The 21,732-nt window shown below is 36.3% G+C and overlaps 3 protein-coding genes and 1 pseudogene across 3 annotated transcripts; 1 reads left to right on the top strand and 3 right to left on the bottom strand.

Moving 5' to 3' along the window:
* Window positions 1-3,000: 3,000 nt before the first annotated feature.
* Window positions 3,001-7,308, bottom strand: LOC116030722. Its single transcript, XM_031273037.1, has 4 exons — window positions 6,807-7,308; window positions 6,391-6,697; window positions 5,104-5,225; window positions 3,001-3,703 (listed from the first exon to the last, which is right to left on the bottom strand). Exons 1-4 carry the CDS (start codon window positions 6,927-6,929, stop codon window positions 3,227-3,229), a joined length of 1,029 nt encoding a protein of 342 aa, XP_031128897.1. The 5' UTR covers window positions 6,930-7,308; the 3' UTR covers window positions 3,001-3,226.
* A 556-nt stretch (window positions 7,309-7,864) lies between these two features.
* On the bottom strand, window positions 7,865-11,495 carry LOC116030283 (probable serine/threonine-protein kinase PBL18). The gene is made up of 5 exons (XM_031272488.1): window positions 11,179-11,495; window positions 9,662-10,358; window positions 9,236-9,493; window positions 8,929-9,048; window positions 7,865-8,793 (listed from the first exon to the last, which is right to left on the bottom strand). The coding sequence occupies exons 2-5, from the start codon at window positions 10,310-10,312 to the stop codon at window positions 8,176-8,178; spliced, it is 1,647 nt and encodes a 548-aa protein (XP_031128348.1). The 5' UTR covers window positions 10,313-10,358; window positions 11,179-11,495; the 3' UTR covers window positions 7,865-8,175.
* A 1,857-nt stretch (window positions 11,496-13,352) lies between these two features.
* On the top strand, window positions 13,353-14,219 carry LOC116030674 (annotated as a pseudogene).
* Window positions 14,220-19,234: 5,015 nt separating this feature from the next.
* Window positions 19,235-20,603, bottom strand: LOC116028279 (non-specific lipid-transfer protein-like). The gene is made up of 2 exons (XM_031269928.1): window positions 20,146-20,603; window positions 19,235-19,506 (listed from the first exon to the last, which is right to left on the bottom strand). Exons 1-2 carry the CDS (start codon window positions 20,496-20,498, stop codon window positions 19,497-19,499), a joined length of 363 nt encoding a protein of 120 aa, XP_031125788.1. The 5' UTR covers window positions 20,499-20,603; the 3' UTR covers window positions 19,235-19,496.
* Window positions 20,604-21,732: the final 1,129 nt, after the last annotated feature.

Below are 21,732 nucleotides of genomic sequence, written 5' to 3'. Positions count from 1 at the left end.
ATAATTGGAGATAGCATTGTTTCTGGTACATGGGTTTCTATAAAAATCAGAAATGCCCTTAGACACGACTATACATAACACTTGAAAAGGGTGGACAATTAACTGGAGCAACCGGTGCTGCAGCGAAACTGATTGCAAAAGAGGAAAAATACTTTACAATCATTTATCAACTACTAGGTAGTATTTTTCCAGTTACGCACTAATTTTTCAATGTGAGTACCATATACTCAAACCCAATTGAAGAATCATCTTAAAAGACTATTCAATAATCTCTTATAAAATTGATAAAAGAACTCGTTTTTTCATTTATTTACTCTATAATAAGGGTCAAACATCGTGATTAAGTGAACAATTTTTCTTCTCTCTTTAGACTTTAGTTGGGTGAACCACACACTTTTGTTGGGTTAAAGCACCGGTCCGGTCCGATCAGCCTCGGTACTCGAGAGCTTAGACCAAAGCTGAAAGCTGTAGGATCCACAGAAGCCTACTTGGAAAGGTTAAAATTTGTTGTGATTACATATCCTTTGTGTCTTTAACACTCTGAAGCAAATCAAATTTTCACTGTTATTAGCAAGGGAATAATACTCAATAGTTTCTTGCATGCCTCTATGCAAATATTCTTGAAAGCTTGACAGATAAGGATTGAAGCTGTCAGAAAATGGGGATGATGATCCATCTCATACTCATTCATTAACAAGGTTGGTGTTATCATTAATGCTTGGATGTGAAGTCCATTTACTGCATTTAGTTTTCTTTTTCTTTTCAAGTTTTGATTTTTTTTGGCTAACGAGAAAAATTCGTAACCACTATTCGAGAGTGTGCACTGAATAAACCGTGCCTTATGATCCTAACCAGTTAAGGATCACAAGAAGCAATAAACTAATCTAGGTTGTCACAGATGACCAACTCAAACTAAGAAGACTAATATATACTTTTACTGGGAATCAAATTTGAAATCTCGTGGTTATCAAGTCAGACTGAAGTTTTGATTTTGGGTGGGTGGGGGAAGGGGACCTAATGAATAAAGTTTTGTCACATGGAAGAGCTAGACTGCCATTGCACTTTTTTTCTCTGCATCTTCTTACTTTGTACATGTGGCTGATGGGTTGCTATCATATTCTTGGGACATATTGAGTAGCACTGCTAATATTCCAAAGTTTAGTGCTTAGATAACAACATTTTATACTAAGATATGATGATGATTTATGTGATTAAGCTAATTTAACCTTTGTTACTCCTAGGCAATGCTCTGTGGTTTGTCATTATATTGGACAAAATGTATAGATGTGTGAAACTTGAAAATGACTCGACGATAGTTGTTAAGAAGATTTTGGAGGGAAAAATGAGGGCCCGTATGTGCTTATCCTTAGACCTGCTTGTTGACGCGAGATTGGAGATGCATTATTTGCCTCTCATATATATCGCGAAATAAATTAATGTGCGGATTGGATGACAACATATGTGAATGATGAACAGTTCAGATTGAAAGTACTTTAACTCCTTTGCCGGATGTGGTGTGAAAATTGTACTTTTATTCAAGTATTTAACCACCTGTGTTCCTATATGTAGTCTATACCCCATTATTCTTAAGCATTAAAAAAATTACTTTAGGCCATCATGAAGAATTATAGTGGTTTGAAAAAGCAATTATTCCCTAAATCCTTTAGTTATTCAAGTTCCATATATATCCAAATTGCATTGGGAAAATGTAAGAATGTATGTGTGCTGTATGCATTTTTATTCAGCCATGTTTTCTTGCTGTTCACTTTATGCTATAATCAATAATGATTCATGAGGTAGAAAAAGTATATAGTGCCCTGGAAGGGTTGTCGAGTGAGTGGAAAATGTCACAAGTTCGATTATTGTCAACACTTTCTTTGTCGAGCCCGTCGCACTAAGTCTTCTTAGTGTGATTCATTTCTCCTGTGTAGTTTGTGAGCTGTTATACAGGAGCAGGGTTTGCCAACAGTTCGACTGAGAATTTGACAATATATATATATATATATATATATATATATATTGTGTTGACAGTACTGTATAATAATGGTGGTTCAGTGTACAGAGTGGTAGAAGTGGAGCAAGATCAAATTTGCCTTTACATTCATTGTGGTTCACTTTAACAAGACAATATGATGGAGTCCATGTTAAACTTTGATTAAGCTCCTAGTAGTGAATCATGCTTTACAAAAAGGATATATGAGTGGGGACATGTCAATGTTTCAGTGGATGGACAGCCTTCAATTAGTTTAATCATTCATGGAGTAAAGTAAAAGGAGCCCTCCTCCCATTCATACCTAAAGTGAATTTTCTTTCTTTGAGTGGGATGAAGAAAGTAATGAGGATGATTAACTATACAACTAATCAATCAATTCAACTAACCAAATAGTTGATAAGCGAGTTGTTAATATACCATCATAAAGGCAAACTCTGCAAAAGACAGCTCTGAATCAGATATTAAGAGTCAAACTCTGTTACAATGCAGTGTCTATTCATAACTACTTTCTCAACCTACTGAAGCACAAAGAGTCAATACCGCCTCCACTGAGGCTCGAATCCACAACCTCCTATATGGGAGAAGTTGCCACCAGACCACAAGGTCGTTAGCCATTCAATAATAGAATGCCAAAAAGGAGATGAAAAAATGTAAGATTTTAGCTGATCGGCACAATGGTTGATTCACCCAAAACGCAACTTCGGATAGTAACTGCAGGCTTTCCTGTAAATCAAAGGATAGCAATTGATTGACAGGCACCTGCAAATTCAGTTCTCCAGTCTCATCCTCAAAAGAGACACAAAATGCAGTGTTCCAAAACTTTGTTTCAATGGAGGCTTCACAGTTCAAATTCCAAACTAGAAACAAGTTTCCAAAGCCATTCTCATATCAAGCTAAACTGCTGCTACAAGTATACATTCACAAATTTTGATATGGAGTGTGCATAAATCAGGCAGGATTTAGTGATTATAATAATTGTGAAGTGCTGTCAGCACAAAAACAAGATGGGTCTATGGAAATCCACAAGAATATATATATATCGCAGACTTTATGATACAGGCGACAAGGAAAAAGGGCAACTTCTGTGTTGGAAGCAAATATATTACGTGAAAAAAGAATTTCCAGTCACTAGATTACAAGATTTTACACTTTCTTTGGCTATTGTATAGTGTATCAGTGTCTGTCTGTCTTGACTCTTGATCCCAAAATTTCACTAGTTTTCCTTCTTGTTCACTAATCATCCCAGTCATTTTCCCACCCGTCTTTCTTAGCAGACCTAGCGGTTAGGCCATTAGCAGAGATGCTTCCAAAGCGATGCCCTCCAGGTGACTTTACTGCGTTGTCCTCATCCCAATCATCGTCCCAACCCTGATCCCAACCTTCGGCTGTGTCCACATTTACGGCAGAAGAAGATTCTGGTAACCCCATTTCGAGTTCTTGATAAGGAATTCCACCATGCTGTCTCTTTTTCCTTAACTTGCAGCAAGCCCACGTCCCGCCAAAAAGTAGTGCTACCAGAAAAAGGAAGTAGGCACCGTAGATGGGAGTCACTTGTTTAGAATATAGGGAGAACTGCTGCAGAAGACTGTCCACAGCTACTATTTTCGGGCCTTTGCTCACAGCTTCAAAACGGTGCAATTGAAGCGAGCAGTTACCATTTCCTGCATCAACTATTATTTTCGGGCCTTCGCTCAAAGTTGATATATTTACCTATAGAAGTGGAATCGCATAAGTAAGGATAGACCCACACACCCCCCAAAAAAAATCCCATTCATAAAACAAAGGAAATATCATCAAACCGAGATAAAATATCTGCCAGAAGGATTTGAAGCATTTGAAATGATAAATCCAAATGAAAAATTTCATAGAGGAACTCATTCCAACCACAGGATGTGGAAATATGCATGTAAACAAGAATTCATTGAAGTACAGAAGCCAGATGCTAGCACAGTTGATTTGTATAAATGACTAGTCGGCTGGTCCTACTAAACATTTTAAAGAAACAAGGCAGCAAAATGCAGACAGCTAAAACTAATTGCTTGAAGCTTGGAAAGGGGGTGCTTAAAAAATGGATAAAAATGACCACGAATAAGAAAGTAACCAAAGGTGTAAGAGCGTTCCTTGTGAAGATAAGACTGACATTTATATTTGGAAAGTATAACTGAGGCAAATATCATCACAGAGTCTTTCGTGTAAACTATATGGAGACAAGTAACAAATATATAAAAGTTGAATAGAAAGGAGCGGCCATGTGGAGAAACAAAAGATCGACAATCTTTTTTTCCCATATAGGAGGTGACATTTGCAATGCAGAAAGGATTAGAATATATTAGGCAAGAATAACATGATAATAGGCTTTAACCATCGCATTATTGGGTAATCAAGCAAGAGAATGATCTTAGTAGAATCATGGTTGCAGGTGTCACAACTCACAACTCTTTAGGAATGCTCCCAAACACGGATGGTCTGTAAGCACAATATGGTTTTAGCCAGTATTATAAACCCACTTGCTTAGTGTCAGTCTAAAAAACCCTTCAATTAGGAAAATTCTTCATCATGGCCCTCAAGTCAAGGTGGTGAGAAGACTGGTGAAGCCTATGTAAGGCACGGAGATGTACTTAAGACTTAAGAGTCACTGGGTTTATTACAAGGCTGTTGGCAGTGAAAATCTCCTTCACAGTGGGACCATTTTTTTTGTGGATAATAAGTCAAAGAGGGGCCAAAAAAGCTATACATTCTTCAAATGATTCACAAAGCAAATACAAAGAAAGACACAAAATAGCCTTAGACCATCTTGGAAACCAACCACCTAATGCCCTAACTCTGTGATTCTGAAAAATATATTATTCATAGTCTTGTTTGTTATTATTTCATTATTTGTAGGAAGCACTAATTAATTATTCAGTTTTTCATATACTGTAAGTCTGAACATACATTAATTACATATTAACCATCTGATATGATGGGCCACATTTAGTCTCAGATAGTCAAATCTTATACTCTTCACAAGAATTCCTCATATCAAGTTCTGATTTATAATTCAATATCAATATAATCAAAACATGAAAACATAACAGAGAAAGAGTGTCATTATTGATGTGAATACATACCGTTACTGTCTGTTTTTTTTCAACAGTCGCAGGAACTATTTTCACTGAAGTTGGGGTATAGACTTTTACTTCCAATCTGCTTTCTCCTTCATTGTGAAGCACAATGAATGACTCTTTTGATCCTGCAACCATATAGAAGGCAATGGACATTTATTCTCCAGAAATTTTTAAGTTTTTAACAATACTTTGACTCAACATGCCAAATCTATGAAAGTCAAAATTTTAAGTTTTTAACTTTAGTTTGACTCAACATGACAAATCTGTTTAGAAGAATATTTGTTAGTTTCTTTTATCGTGTTTGGCATATAGAAAAGAAAGTAAAGACTAGTGGCATTAACCATATAGCAGTAGAGATATGGATTAACTCCCCAAATGCCAGTTTGGCATAAAGAAAAGAAAGTAAAGACTAGTGCCATTAACCATATAGCATTGGAGATATGGATTAACTCCAAAAATGCCAGTTTGGCATAAAGATAAGAAAGTAAAGACTAGCAGCATCAACCATATAGCAGCGGAGATATGGATTAACTCCCCAAACGACAGCAACCCAGTTTGTGCACACCCCCTACCCAACCCCCAACCCCCACCCCCCAACACACAAACGCAAACAAGTCCCTATTTTCATTCTTAAGGAATTATCAAAGAAAACTATAGCAAATTAGCAATATCATTTCAAGGGGAATCCTCTTCTAACCAGATGGAGGCATCACCGGTGCTGGCATTAGAAATTCTGGGATCCTGAAAGACATTGTACTTCAACCTATTTGAATGTCCAATTTGGATGAAAAGAGTACTAGTTTTAGAACTTCTAGAACTTAATGAAATTTTCAATTATTGATAGATAAAAAGCTTCCCCAGTTTCTTTAAAGAGTTTCACAACCAAAATATTTAAGTACTGGAAAACATCCAAAGTTAAATTAAATAAATAAATAAAAACTAATGTGGAGCATATACCTTGGTTGTCTGTGTTGCACTTTCTTATTTCAAATTCTGTTTTAGCTTAGTGGGTAGCTCCAGAAAACAAGATTTTTCTTGAGTTAAAACAACCATATTACAGTTCTGATGCAAATAACAATACATGAACAGTTAGCTTGATCTTCACACTACTAATGCTGCTCTCAGTAAATTCTTTAATTACTTAGCAGTTACAATGGCAACTATGGAGATTAACAATAGGAATTCTACTAGTACTAGCAAAGGCTGCAAAGTAGCAAACCGAATTCGAATTTTAAGAACATGATCCAATGGATGTACTGAACATTATGCAAGAGAAAGATAGTACCATACCATCTTTTGGCCCTTTTATGCAGGCAAGCAATGTCTTCTCAATTTCACATTTCAGTAGTGCCCCCTCACAACTCTCAGTACTCCCCTCCTCTGCATTTTTCACATTCTCCACTTTCCCTTGATCTTCATTACTCTTTGAATTTGGGGGAGGTATCCCACCAGTTTTGTTACTTTCCTCTTTCGAGCCATTCAAATCCACTTTAGTATTGTTCTCAGTCCCCTGAGTCTCTTTAGGCTTAGCTTTTGCAATTACAGAACTCGAATTCGATCCCTTACTATCACTTGCTGTTGTATTTTCTGGAGAACCCTAAAAACCGAATCTTTTTTAGGAAATCATCTTCATCTTTCCCAAGCAGAATACATATTCATATGTTTTAAAATCATGTCGCATAAACTAATACGAGAGCAAAAGTTACCTGTTTCGGAGTGGTGGAAGAATTGTTTGGTGTTGTCGGATTAGAGTCGTTTGATGAAGTGCTTGAAACGATTAAGAATACGAATACGAGAATTAGCGCAATAGCTCTACCATTTTTACCCATTCCAGCAGCAGTAAAAGAAATCCTCAACCTTGGATTACAATCATTCGTCCGCTACACACCTTAAAAGCCACAAACTTGGTACTAAGAATTAAATTTGTCCGCGGAAATCGGAATCGGGAGAGTCTAGTAATCGCCGGAGTCTTTGTTTAGAGTCCTAAAGAAATGATAGGGAAAACAACGAAAAATAACAAAATAAAGTGGCAACTTCGACAAAAACCGAAACTTTAAACAGAAAATCAGACAAAAAGGCCGTAGATTTCACGCATCGTGAAGGAAGAAGAAGAAGAATCTGAAATTTTGGGAAATTGGATAGTTTGAGAATCTGTAAAGTTTTGACATTTTGAGGAAAAGATACCAGGAACCAGTATGGGGTTTTGCAGTTCTGCACAAAATAGAATAAAAAAGAGCTAAGGGGTCGGTTTGGAATAAAATAGTAACTTTGGGGCAACTCTTAGTGAGATAAACCTATACGAGTTTATGTTTGTATAGTCTTTTGCTAGATATCAATAGCTATGAATTTATCTCTTTATAGTCTTTTGCTAAATGTCGATTAATTTATCACTTATGGACAACTTAAGTTGAATGTCGATTAATTGATCAGCTAGGAACAACTTAAGCTAATTGGCTATGAACAATTTAAGTTGATCATCGAAAAGTAGCTACAAGTTTATCTCTTTATAATCCTTTAATGAAAGAATTTATCTGGTGCTAATCCTCTAAAAGTAATTACGAAATTTCTCGTCACTCAAATAGTAACTTTGGCACCAATGAGATATTTGCAAGTCAGTCCTGATTCTTTCTTGTTATCTTAGTTCTCCCCTGAAAAAATATTATTAGTGCTACAAGGTCCCTGTCCATTGCAAAATTGTTAATCTCTGTTTCAGTAAGCTCCTGAAAAACAACTCTGCTAAAGAAGCCTTTTTTTTTTGCATCAATTAACTAAATATGATATCATTTATATTATATATATTTATACAAGTAATTAACCAAATATAATCTCTACACAGATACACACTGAGAAATGGTATTCAATCAAGGAAAGCTACAACCCCTCCTTTATAGCCTATAGTAGAGGAAACTAACAATTAACCCAAGAAAAAGCATATCTACAAAAATGCCATTCCTCATATTTACTTCCTCTAAGAGAAAGAGGGTGGAGGAACCACATCTTTATCTTCTATATTTCATGTAAAACCCACTTTCAATAAAAAGAAAAGAATTTAAAAAATGCTCTCTATATGAACAATCAAAATCCTTCGACGCTGGATCTCCTGACAGATGAAGACGATGTCCTCCGGCTCTCGTGTTGATCCGTGTCCTCCAGAGAGAAGGAGCAAGTCCGAGGGGGAAGAGATAGGGGCTGTGTAGGTGAAATAGGCGGTGGTGGTCTGGTGGTGGGTGACAAAGGGGAGAGATTTAGCATTGGGGGCGGGGGGATGATCCCGTTCAAGCTAGGCGAGTTTGATCTGTGCTTCATGCTCACTCTCCCGGGCTCTTGAAGTGGGAATCGGGAAGTATATTTCATGTCCTGCACAGTCTTGAGCTGCTCCACTATCGTTCTCATCGTGGGCCTTCCCGACGGGTCCTTTTGCAGACATCTTTGAGCAATGTCTGCCATCGTCCTAGCTGCTTTGGCAGGGAACCGACCTTTCAGCTGGGGGTCCATGATAAGTGATAGCCTACCATCATCGGCCAGAAAGGGCCAGCTCCACTTCACCAAATTGCATTCTTCCTTTGGATGGCGACTATCCAAATTCTTCCTGCCCGTGAGCAGCTCAAGAAGCACAATCCCGAAGCTCCAAACGTTGCTCTTCGGAGTTAGCAAACCCTTCTCCAGTGTCTCCGCAGACAGATTTGCAATTGCCTGAATAAATGGACTAAGAAAAATAAGTGGAGATGCTCACGAAGATCACCATGAGGGCACACCCTCACGTAGTGGTGGCGGGTTTTCCTCGTCACTCAAAAAAAAATGGCACTTAATAGCATGCTTTGCACTTACAGCTGAACTACACGAGATGTCAGTCTCTTGAATGTGGGTAATGCAACCATATCCCGAAAGCTTTGCACTAAAATCTTTGTCAATCTGTATATTGCCAGCTGAAAATTCATGGAACATTGCCTGTCAAAACGGAAAAGGAAAATTCAGTACAGCATAATCCAAAGGCTTCCCATCCAAAAACTTAAGAATCCAACTTCAGTAGGGGGGATATTAGGAATTTAAACTCAAAATAGATTCATTAATGTGGAATTCTTAAAATTTTCAACCATTCCACATTAATTATTTTCAGAAAAAAAGTTGTAATTACCTGAAAAGGTCCTTCCTCGTGGAGAAATGTGAGCCCTTGTGCAGCACAGAATGCAATTTTCATTCTAGCATTCCAATCTATAGGGGGTCCATCTGATCTCCCGAATAAAAGCCTGTCTAAGCTTCCATGGAAAAGCCTCTCATAAACTAGCATCCTCTGCCCTGAGCCTTCGCGTGCATGGAAACCAATTAGTTTGCAAAGCGAAGGATGTTCCAATGAAGCTAGGGTGTTAACTTCATTCACAAATTCTTTCAAACCCTGGAAAGCAAAAGAGATCATTAGGATTTATTCCAATTTTGCATGGGAGGGCAGAGAGTATCCTGAGAACTAAGCTGCCAAATCATTGCAAATGTGAGACTTTCAAAAGGATAGTCATTCGCCCGAGTAGTCCATTGAACGAGCAACCCAAAAGAATATCAACCGTACCTGAGATGAAGGGTGGAGACGAGTGACAGTGGCTTCTAGCTTCTTTGCACCCGATGGATCATCCCCAAATGAGGCTCTGTACAAAACAGAAGAGAGACCTTCTGACATACACCGTTCAGGAGAGAAGTTGTGGCACGCAGCTGCAATCTCTTCATACGTAAAGTTTCGTAGGTTTCCTGTAGAAAGCAGTGTTGAAGGCAGGGCAGGAGGCAGCGGGAGTGGTCCAGAGGCAGTGAGAGGGCCGCTTGCATTTCCGATTTTAAAGCTCCCCATGGTTTTCAGTGTGGCAGCGTTCTGGGGCGAGGGGAGAGGAAGAGGTTGAGGACTTGGCGGTTGATATTCTTTCATCGATCCAACACGACTTTTAGTCGACTCCTGCTCCTCGCTGTCCATGAGAACTTGTTCTGCAGTGTCAAGACTCGAAGGTGCAGATAGTGCTCTCGTCCTACTGCTCCTCACTCGGTTATTTGACTGAACGGATTTTATTCTAGTCTTGAAACTCGGAGGTGCAGACTGCAATGACCGCGTTTGTAATGGGGGTTCAGGCAACGCTGTTGCTGTAGGCGAATTATCCTGAGGGTTAACGCGTTTGACATGGATAGTCTTCTCAGACTGTTTCTTCTTATATTTTAAAACCGTAAAACATCCCATCTTCTTATCAAGAATCTTACACCCCAACAACAAAGCTTCTAAGCACCTGCCAAATGAAATGGGAGAAAACAGACCACAATTACTCATGCTGTAAGAGAACAATGAACCAGTAAGTGACATCAAGCAAACGAAATAAAGGCATATGAACTCTGTTAAGAAGTACAACCCCAGAACCTTGAACAATGAAGAAGGTCTACTTAACAGAAGACCCTTTTCTCTCTAATTCATTACTCTATACTTGTATTTCTTGAAATGGGGACACTGACTTCTGACAAATTGAACCACCATTAAAGCAGCAAAAATCAAACAAACTATTTGATTTATTTCAATATCTATTGAGGGTCCAGGATTGCCTTTCTTTCTACTGTTATGTTTCCCTCAGGAAATTGTACCATATCCCTTCAGCCATTATACATCTGATTGGGCTTAAACACCCTTAAATCTTAGCCATGCTATATGCCCAGCTTCCCAAATCCCACATCTTACAGACACATGATGAAATGCTTGCTACAATATTTGGAACAACTAACTAGCACTTGTGAACAGGCAAGGCAATTAATGATTGCAACCAAAATATTATCACTGGTATTTTCACCAAATTCAACTTTACAGCACAGTAAGTAATGGATTACTTGAAGGAAAGAGAGGGTGGCCTTAGACTCACCATAATTTCATGGGAAAATTTTACCAAATCAAATTAAATTAATTTATAGTTTTAAATTCAAAAATTAAAACAATATGACATAAACACCTTGCCACCCACCATTTTCTTGAAATTCCACCAGCTCCCAGACCAATTCCCAACCAGAAAATTACCAGAAACAAAATCTGATGAAAGAAGAGCAAAAAGATAAATAAAAACGAACCTGGAGGAGATTACTGGGGCAAATTCAGCTGATCTTGAGGTGTTCAGGGGTGAAAGATTTGATCTTTAATAATTTAAAAGGTGCCCAGGCAGTGAGTTGAAACCCACAGACAATTTTGAACCTTGATTTTTAAAATTTTTTATTTGTTAATATAGGGCGAAGGGAAAAAACACCCCAAGGACAAATCAATGATTACAAAAATGGGGAAAGGCAAGAGCAGATTTTTGAGAAAGAAAAAGCAAACAGAGACGAAGAAGAAGAAGAAGAAGAAAAAAGAGAGAAAGAAAGTTGTAGTGCGGTGAGGAGAGAGAGAGAGAAGGGGAGGGGGAGAGAGAGAGAGAGAGATGGGGTCACAGACTCTCGCAGGGATGGAGTACAAAGCAGTAGTCAAACCAACCAAAACTCCCACAAACAATTTTTTCTTAATTAAGAATACACTTCTCATTTTTGTTAATTCCTTATCTCCTACTCACTGTTTTTATTTTTGGTAATACTAATGGTATTTTTTTATTTTTTATACACTACTTTTACTAACTTTTATATTCCTTATGTCTCAGCCTAATATAAGAGAATTATTTACAATTTAATTTTTTATAATATTAAATTCAGTATTTTTATATTATTAATAAATATAAAAATAATACGAAAATACTAAAAAATAATAAGTTAATAAGAAAGATTTGATTTAACAAATGAATATTAGACATTAATAGGTAAAAATGGGACGAAAGGAGTAATATTTTACAAAACTCCATTTAATAAATTAGAAGTTATTTCACCTTTTTTACGTTCTCCTTTTTTCGTCGTAGTAAATTCTCCTTAAATTGAATCGAAAGTTAAAGAGTTATAGTTTACAAATACTAACATAAATATAATTGTACCTACCAATACTCTAAAGATTATATCCAATAACAAAAAAGTTAGCACAAAACATTTGTAGATATGGTAATTTACATGGTTTGTCCAACAATATCTCATGTTAAGTTTTTAATTTTAATGTAGATTTAGAAAAAAAAAATGGGAGTATATTTTACGATTAAAATTGAAGAAAAAATACTAAAGCCCCTCAGTCGAACTTTTTATAAGATACTACATTATAACGGGATCAATAATACTAAAAAAATATAGTATTACATACAAATAAAATTAACCTATTATATATCATCAAATAGTAATTTGTAGTAAATTGAACAGATACTGCATTGTAATAGAGTCAGTAGTATTAAAAAAAAAGATAGTAATTTGTAAATTTTAGAAAAAAATGAAGAAAAGATATAGGGAGTAAGAAAGAAGAAATTAGAGGCGGGGAATTATGGTCAATTCTTGAAATGAATAAAAATATTAAAGTGCCTCAAAATTCAACGAAGATGGGCCAATTGAAGGCGACAGCCCAGTCAAAGTTGGAAAATTATTAGCAGTATGAAAATTTGTTTTCCTTTTTTTTTTTAAGGATAGCCGCATGATTTTCCTGCGGTGGTCAAAGAGACCCGTCCCGATGGGTGTTTGACTCTCGCGCATCGCCGTCAGATCTCCATCACCAAGCTAAGATCTACGGCCTCCGTTGCCGTTCAAAGCCAATCGTGGTCCCCACCGGCATCAACTGTTTTTTTTATATAATTTCTCTCTCCCTCTCTCTCTATCTCTCTCTCCCCTAAAAATATTCGAGTGTCGTCACGCGCTTCCCGCCTTTCGTCCGGAAAGGAATTTTCCCAATTCTGGAAAATCTTTGCCCCCCCGAATTTTAAACTTTGCCGAAAAGCCCCCAAAGTAGTTGAGAATTGAATTTTGTTACTCAACTGTTTTGCTCTTCTCTGTTTGTAGTTTGAAATTTGAATCCATTGGATTTACTTTTTTTTTTTTTCCCTTTCCGAATTAATTACGGAGTATTGACGTAATGTTTGACGCAATTAACTAATAATTTTAGTTATTATTAAGTATTACAAAGTAAGGATTAGTTAAATTAAAATGAAGAGTTAATTCCCAAAATGGTCCTCCGGCTATGGTCTTTTCTTAATTTAGTGCCTTGACTTTTAATTGCACCCAAAATGGTCTCCAAACTATTCAATTTTAAGCCAATTTAGTTTCCATTAGCTTTGGTGTGAACATGACGTTAAATATAAGGGCAAAAAGGATAATTTATATTGTTTGTTGTGAACTTTAACAGTTTGACCAGCGGGTTTCTCCCAAATTAGAAAAACAAGAGAGATAGCAAATATTATACTAGTATTTTGTTTGTTGTGACCTTTGACCAGTGGTTTCTCCCCAAATCAGAAAAACAAGAAAGAGAGAGAGCAACAGAGGATGAACAGCCGTGTGAAGTGGTTCAGTGATCAGAAGGGATTTGGGTTCATAACCCCCGACGACGGCAGCGAGGATCAGATCTGAGGGGTTTCGCGGCCTCGCTGAAGGGGAGGCTGTGGAGTTTGAGGTGTCGTCCGATGACGACGGCTGTACCAAGGCCGTTAACGCGTTACGGGCCCTAATGGAGGCCCCGTTTGTGGAGTCGGAGGCGTGGGCGGCAGCGGCGGTGGCTGTAGCAGCGGTTGTGGCAGGTATGGCTTTAAAGCGAAAGCAGGAGCAGTGGTGGCCGTTCTGGAGGCTACGGAGGTGGAGGCGGCGGTGGTGGCCGTTTTGGAGGCTACGGAGGTGGAGGTGGCGGCGGTGACCGTTACGGAGGCGGAGGCGGAGGAGCTTGCTTCAGTTGTGGGGAGGATGGGCACTTTGCTTCAGCTGTGGAGAGGATGACCCATCACATTTCATTCCTCTGTTCTATGCCTTTTATTTTGTTTTTGTGAACTGGGTGATGTTAAACCTTTCTCTATGGAAAAAAAAAAAAAAAAAACTAACTAGCTACCTGTCTTCTTTTTAAGTTTTTTGTTGCTTATGCTCAGTAGTAGAAGTAATGAAAATTAATGTGTTTTGGGATTTGGAGACCAATCTGTCGGCAAAACCAGTCCTTGAATGCATATGAATCCTAGCCATTGTTGATCTATCAATGTTAAACATATAATAATTTACCATTATAGTTTACTTGCAATTCATTTCTATATCAGAAAGTGTTAAGCATATAGCATTTGGGTCAAAATTTGTATGAATTTTTGCAATGACTCCGTCAAGAAGCAGAGGTCTTGCGTGAAGGGACGCAACAGCTTTAAACAACCTACTATATTGGAGCCGCAAAGCTTTAAACTGGAGACGAAGACTTGAATTACCCATTTTACTCCTTATTTTAACTCTCATTTAACGTCATATCTAACGGAGGACCTATTTGGCTTAAAATTGAATAGTCTAAGGACCACTTTGGGTGCAATTAAAAGTCAAGGCACTAAATTAAGAAAAGGCTATAGTCGGAGGACCATTTTGGGTATTAACTCTTAAAATGAATAATGAATAAAGTATCCGACAAGTGTTTAGAAACAAATTAATACTGTAAATGTAAAATTATTTAAAATGATATGTTTTTCTTTTTACAATAAGTTATTTAAAGCAAAGGTTAGTTAATAATTTCATTTATTTTGTTATGGATAAAAGCGTTATTTGAATCGAAATAGTTGGTAATGAATTAATTTGTAATATTTATTTATGTGTCGACTGGACAATTCTTAATAAATATATAAACAACTAGAGTTTAAAATCTATAAGAGACGAAACATACATTTAATGCACTCTCCTATTAAGGATTTAAGGTGTTGTAAGACTTTTCCAAGTGTTCAAACTAAATAAACTAGTCAACTATGTCGTCGTGTGTAAAGCTTATTTAAGAACAAGCAATTTAGGTCAAGAATGATGTTGGTTCCAATAGCAACCAATTGGGTTCTGCTCAAATGGTATTCTTGCTCGATTTTTGTTTGCTACTTCATTTTGTTGATAATTTTGAGAGTAATGCTTATTTATTACGTTTTTTGTCTCATTTTATGTGCTTGGTTTGATTAACGATGATTGATTAAAGTTATTTACAATTCAAATCTTCATAATATTTTGTTTAGTATTATCTTCATAAGAAAATAAGTACATAAAATATACTACGTAGTTGATTTGACCAATGAAGAGTAAAAACAAGTAAAATTAGACATATAATAAGTTTGTTATTTGTTTCAATCAAGTTAAATTATTATGAGTACGGTTGAGAAAATCGTTAAAAAGTCAAACAAATAAGCTCAAATGCAACTAATTAAAAGATTAATTTTGAAACTTTTAGACAAATTTGTAAAAGTTTTAGTGTTTTCATAATGGTCTTGTTTGGTTAGTAGCGGATCCGCTGTTTTTAGCGTTTTGACCATGGTCAAAACGCTAAAAACCTTGTTTGGTTAATGACAGTTTGGAACAGCGGATTTGCTCCAAACCGCCAAGTTACAAAACGCTGCATATAACAGCATTTTGCATTTGGCGTTTTGGGAAATCCCCAAAACACCCTTATATAATAAAAAAAAATAAAAATTAAAACTTACAGTTTGCCCAGTGCACCGCTGCGCTGGGCAAACCGATTGAATAAAAGGAGCCTCAAGGCTCCATTCCCCACTTATCCCACCGATGTGGGATAAGTGGGGAAACAAAGGGGAGCCACTCCGCGGCTCCCCTCCCCCCACCCCACTCCCTTTTTTTTTTTTTAATTTTTTTTTAATTTTAAAACATTATTATTATTATTATTATTATTATTATTTATTTATTATTTATTGTTATATATATAATGTATACCCTTTTGGTAATTTTACATGTTAACCGCTAATGTAAACAGCTAATTTTACCAAACATCTTTTTACAAACCGCTAATACAATCCACTAGTCAAACCCGCTAATACAATCTGCTATTTGATAACCGCTAACACAATCCGCTACCGCTAAAATCTAACCGCTGATAACCAAACAAGCCCAATATATTTCTCATATAAAATCGAATTACAGTTATTCAAGATTTTGTAAAAATTTAAGTGATGTGAAAGATTCATGACTTTCATGTTTTTTGAATCACCATATTTAGTTCACATCACACGCGGTTGAAATTGGGTTCAAAAACATATCGTGTACAATGAGTCTTCTATAATAAAGGAAATGATATTTTCTCTTATCAATTTATAAGTTTTTTGTTTTAACAAGAGCAGTATTGCACAAATTAATATTTTATATTTGTATTTCTTTCATTATATTTTCATATTGTGTTTAGATTAAACTTTTAGTAATTCGTTTGTTCTAGAATTCCTAACTTAGGTAGGGTAATGAGCATGTTATTGCCCTATAAATATTATTAACTATTGTATTTTAGGGAAGCATTTTGATGATTAATACTCCGTAATATTTAAGATTGTTGTCTTCCTCTCTTTAAAAAGTTATCATAAGTTTTTATATCTCATAAATTAAAACCTCGTAAAAACTAATTCATTTGTCTATATCTCGTTCACGTGTTTTAGTGAATACATTATGCAATTATGTTAGTGTCGTTGAGATAGGTTCTCTCTCCTTTCTCATATTTTTTCTTCCATTTTGAATTTGTGACGAACTAAAGTGACCCCCGTATTCAAAAAAAAAAAAAAAAAAAAGTGACTCCCCATTTTCCACTATGTCACGCCTATATGCATAAGTTACCATTTATGAAATTAATCATAAATAACTGATTTATAGTTTACTGATGAGCAAATTTTACTTTTAGTCCTCAAATATTTGACATTATTACATTTAGTCCTATTATTTTAACATTTTCATTTTTCATCTTGAGCAACTTATACTTTTAGTCGTCGATTATTGTAGCATTTAGTCATATTCTTTTAGTTTTGCTATATTAAAGTGGAAGGTGCTCAAAATAAGAGATGTAGTATGACAAAATTAAAGAATAAGACTAAATGTGACAATGTCATAATAGTCGATTACTAAATGTAAAATTTGCTTTTTACGGATTTTATAGAAAGGGCAAAAAGGGAGGAAAAATCTATTGAAAGAGTAAAATATCTGGCCTATGGGCTTAGTGATCATCGTGTATCCATTGATACTAGTTTATTTGGGCCGACCTGCTTTATGCTTCAATGAACTGATGAGCTAGTTATTCAAAGCCCACTGGGCCTCACTTGGGCTATGAATTAATGTTTTATTACGGAGTTTACGGCCGACTCATAAAAGCAAACATAAGGGAACGGATGAAGTAAGAATCAAACTTGTAATTTTTTTGTATAAGAATTATGGTTTGTCTACTCAGTCACCAAGTATTATTACATGGACCATAGTCGACATAACTGTATGGATCATAAATAAAAAATACATTTTTAATATACTATAAGTACATTATGTTTATACATAAAATACATTATTTAAGTACTGAAAGTATATTATTTTATATATACTATATAGCTAATTAATTAGTCAAACTTGTCCCACTCTCTAAAACCTTCCCTCTTTTGTCTACTATTTTTATAAAGTTCCCAAACCAAGATATGATGAGTGCATTCAAACCTACCCAAAATTCAAAGTTGTTAACTCCACAAGTCAAAACAATACATAAGCCATCACTATATGCAGTATTATTATCTATCAAAATTATAGGCTACTTGGCTTCAGAGACTATTTATAGTGTGATGAGCCTTCATTACTGACCACCAACCACCTAATAAAGTCTTAAATGCTTGATGTCGAAGGTTGAGTTTTGTCAACTACACACAAAATCAAGGGAGAAGAAGCAATGCTATAACATTAATAGGTCAAACTTTGAGATAAGGATACTTAATGGAGTGATTTATATTGTGATTAGTTAGATATTAAATCAAATGCAATCAAAGACAATGCTACATGGCACATGCATGTTGAAGAATCGAGTGCATATCCTACATTTAATGCCTTTCGTAATATTTTTTTTTATAGATCTAATAAAAGTATTAGACTGAGGTTCGAACCCACCGCCTTCCACATGAGAGTACAACCAGGTGCCACTAGACCACAAAGTCATTAGCTTATTTGACCATTATTAGTTGTTTGATTTGGTTAAACAATCAATATGACTGTTTAATTAATTAGTTTTTTGTAACATCTTATTGCTCCAAAACGCTAAAATTCAAAAAGCTGCTCAAATCAGTTTTTTTGATAAGTTTCTTTAGAACGTCATATTGCATGTAATTAGCTATCCGCTAATAACTAATTTATCAAACATCTTTTTATAATCAACTAATGGTCTACAGGTCAAGCAAGGCAAACAAAGAATCTTCATCAATTAAGCAAAGTATAATAAGGATCTCATCAAGAAATTTGGAGTCGATGGGAAGTTCGCTGATTCTTTTATGTTGGCAAACTAATATAAAAGCAAAACATAAGTGTATACCATTGCATTTTCACCCAAAAAGGCACTTGTTCGGTCTAAAATTCAAAAAGCTGCTCAAAATAGATTTTTTATCAGTTTCTTGAAAAAGTCATTTTTGTATGTAATTAACTATCCGCTAACAACTAATTTACCAAACATCTTTTCACAATCAGCTAATGGTTTATAGGTCAAGCAAGGCAATGAAAGAATCTTCATCAATCATACCAAGTATACTAAGAATCTCATCAAGATATTTGGAGTTGATGAAAAGTCCGCTGGTCATTTTATATTTGCAAACCAATATAAAAGCAAAACTTATTGATCATAACTTGATATAGAAAGGTCCAATTGAGGTGTTTCAATAGCATTGAAAATGTGAAATTTGCATTTAATAGGAAAGAGAAACCCACTTGAATATTGTTGATTATGGCATTAAATGCATGTCCTTTCAATTCTCAGACGTGTCAGAGTTGTGCGCGAGTTGGAGCGACCTTCCCACTTATTGCGCTCTGACTATTTCGACGCTCGCGTGCTATCAACTAGTCAAACTCATTAATCCAATCAAGTTATCAGTTAACCGTTATTTATCAAATATTTATGTGTTTTTTTTCTTTAATCTGATTTGAATATGTACGTATTAATTTACATTCGTGAATTAATGTGAAATATTTTGAGGCACCCTAAAATTCCGGATTATAAGTAATACTGTAAAATATAAGCATTATATATTGGTTTCTATTATAAAGTACGTAAGTAAATATTGGAAAAAACAACCAGAAATTGAAAAAGAAGAACACCATGCATGCATTATAGAAATACAAATATAATTAAGCAAGTAAATACAACACTCCAATACTAGGGTACAGAGAATTGTACGTACTGCATTGTAAAGATAGCCAACGTTAATTAATACAAAGATGGAACCCAAACAAACGGTATTCCTAACGGGAACCGCAGCAGTCCCGTCTTATTTATTCCTCATCATACTAGCATTACCACCATATTAACACGGCGTCTTCTCTCCGTCGTCAGCCTAGCTAGCTCAGTGAACCCTGCACCACAATATCAACCAAAAAACCACATTATTGTCATAAGCTATCCATCCACTCATTAATCGCTTGTAATCTAGGATATTATAAACCTAGCATATGGATTTGTGGGGCAACCCCCACAAGTTCGTAACCATAAGATTAGAAGTGAAGTTTCACTCGCAATTAGAGCAACGTAACTGTCTTAACCTATTAGTCTTTGACTAGTTTATTTCTTGTAATCCTTTACCAGCTAGAATCACAAGTCTGGTTTACACTGTACACACTCTCAGTAGTGTGCTGCGGGAATGGTTGAAAAAATAGCAAGGTGCTAATCAGACGCCCAGGGTACGCCTAAGAATTTGAACAGTTTAGGGTTATTTTGTTCAAAACGATGTAGTTTTAAATGAACTAATCCATTTAAAAAGAAAAAAAAGAAACAATAGCTAATCGGCGACTATGCGGTCTAATCGGTGCCTAGGAAGCTTAGGTGATCAGCGCCTAAGCGGCCTAGGCGAAACTTAGAAAGCCTAGTCGGCTGCCTAGATCACCCATTGTGGTGATATGGTAGGCGGTCTGCCCGCGTCAGGGATTTTTGCAACACTAACTACGGGTTCCTTGCAACTAAAATAAAAAACATGTAATGAAGTTTGTAAATTATACTTGGCGCAGTCAACGGAGGTGCTGATGGGGTAGCCAATATTGACGCCACACTTGTTGGGGAGGCCGGAGACGAGGCCCATGTTGACGCCGGAATAGCTTCCGGCCATCTGTTTCAAGCACTTGCAGGCAGCCTGGCGGTCGGGGGTGGTGGTAGCGACGCTGTTGATAGACTTAATGGCGCTACAGCAAGTGGTCGGGGGCGATCCACTCACCTTACCCGACACATAATTAAGGCATGAGCTCAGCTTCGCCACCATCGACCCGCACGTAATGGCCGCCTCCGCACTCGGCGCCGCCACCACCATGCACACAACCAACATGCATGCAACCTTCACCGCAAGCTTTGCCGCCATTTCTGCTACGTACGTGGTTAATAAGTTCTTCTTCGAGATAAACGGTGGATATGTGTGTATATTTAGCCTAGTATGTGTGTTTGTGTTGTGTGTTGAAGGCTGGGAGAGAGTGGGGTTTATATAGAGGGAAAATTTAATCGAGTGTGAAGTGTATGGTGGGTGAGATGTGTGTAGTGAGAAAAATTAGTTGATGTGTACTGTATGACTAGTAGATGAGTAGCCACGTGCACTTACTTGCTTTTAGCAAGGTAAGGATTGATTTCTGTCACGATTGAAAATTTGAGTTTAGGTTGGATTTTTAGAAAAAAAGTCAAATAGATCCCTGAACTTTATTTAAAAGTACAATTAGGCCCTCAAACTTTAAAAAGGTACAATTAAACACTTGAACTTCTCAAAATGAGTCAAATAAATTCAATTTACCGATAAGCAACAGGTTATCGGTAAATTATTGACTTGACCGCCGCAAAAAAAAAAAAAAAAAAAAAACCAGAAATACTCGTCTTCTCCAATGGAGACGACGACCAGATCTGGTCGTCCTCTCCAATGGAGAAGACGACTAGTCCAGTCGTAGAGGACCAGAAGTCCTCTTCTCCAATGGCAACCAAGGTCACCGACGACGCCCTTTTTTTTTTTTTCTTAATTTTTAGCGTCGCCGGAACAAAACAAATTTCTCGCTGGAATTTTAAATGACCGATTATTCTAGGTGAATAACCGGTTATTTGGTTTAGATGCCCCCAAAATGTCAAGTTCAAGTGTTTAATTGTACCTTTTTAAAGTTTGAAGGCCTAATTGCACTTTTGAGTAAAGTTCAGGGGTGTATTTGACATTTTCTCTGGATTTTTTGTGCTTACATAAGTTAGATTGAATCAATTTACTTTCTCATGGGCCTAAGGTGAGTTCAATGATCAAATCCATGATATAATTTGATGAAGTCTAAAAATTTAAGTTATAAGAAAAAAAAGTTTAGTTGGCGGTTGGGTTAGACAAATTAGTTGGTGCCCATTACATTTATCGGTGGGCGTTTCGGTTTAATATTTTAGTTCGGTTCGATTTGAAAAAAGTTCAATTTTGATTTGAAATTAGTTCAGTTTGGTATTCGATTTGATTTAAGAACCTCAATTTTCAACATTTCTTTATTTTCTGAACACATACACTACCAAACAATACATATTCACATAGTTCAAATCCAAAATCTAAACATTATATTATATAACAAAATAGTATTCTAAGGTTC

The sequence above is a fragment of the Ipomoea triloba genome, chromosome 9 (assembly GCF_003576645.1).
Source record: "Ipomoea triloba cultivar NCNSP0323 chromosome 9, ASM357664v1".
NCBI lineage: Eukaryota > Viridiplantae > Streptophyta > Magnoliopsida > Solanales > Convolvulaceae > Ipomoea > Ipomoea triloba.
This window is presented reverse-complemented; position numbering and strand designations above follow the sequence as displayed.

Bases quoted from the DNA above. Each gene is read 5' to 3' on its own strand.
- LOC116030722 (XM_031273037.1), bottom strand. From the start codon at position 6,929: ATGGGTAAAAATGGTAGAGCTATTGCGCTAATTCTCGTATTCGTATTC. The intron at 6,698-6,806 runs GTAACTTTTGCT...TTCGGTTTTTAG, and splicing joins CTTCCACCACTCCGAAACAG to GGTTCTCCAGAAAATACAAC. The intron at 5,226-6,390 runs GTATGGTACTAT...ATATGGTTGCAG, and splicing joins CATAAAAGGGCCAAAAGATG to GATCAAAAGAGTCATTCATT.
- LOC116030283 (XM_031272488.1), bottom strand. From the start codon at position 10,312: ATGGGATGTTTTACGGTTTTAAAATATAAGAAGAAACAGTCTGAGAAG. The intron at 9,494-9,661 runs GTACGGTTGATA...TTTGCTTTCCAG, and splicing joins GTCTCCACCCTTCATCTCAG to GGTTTGAAAGAATTTGTGAA. The intron at 9,049-9,235 runs GTAATTACAACT...CCGTTTTGACAG, and splicing joins ACGAGGAAGGACCTTTTCAG to GCAATGTTCCATGAATTTTC.
- LOC116028279 (XM_031269928.1), bottom strand. From the start codon at position 20,498: ATGGCGGCAAAGCTTGCGGTGAAGGTTGCATGCATGTTGGTTGTGTGC.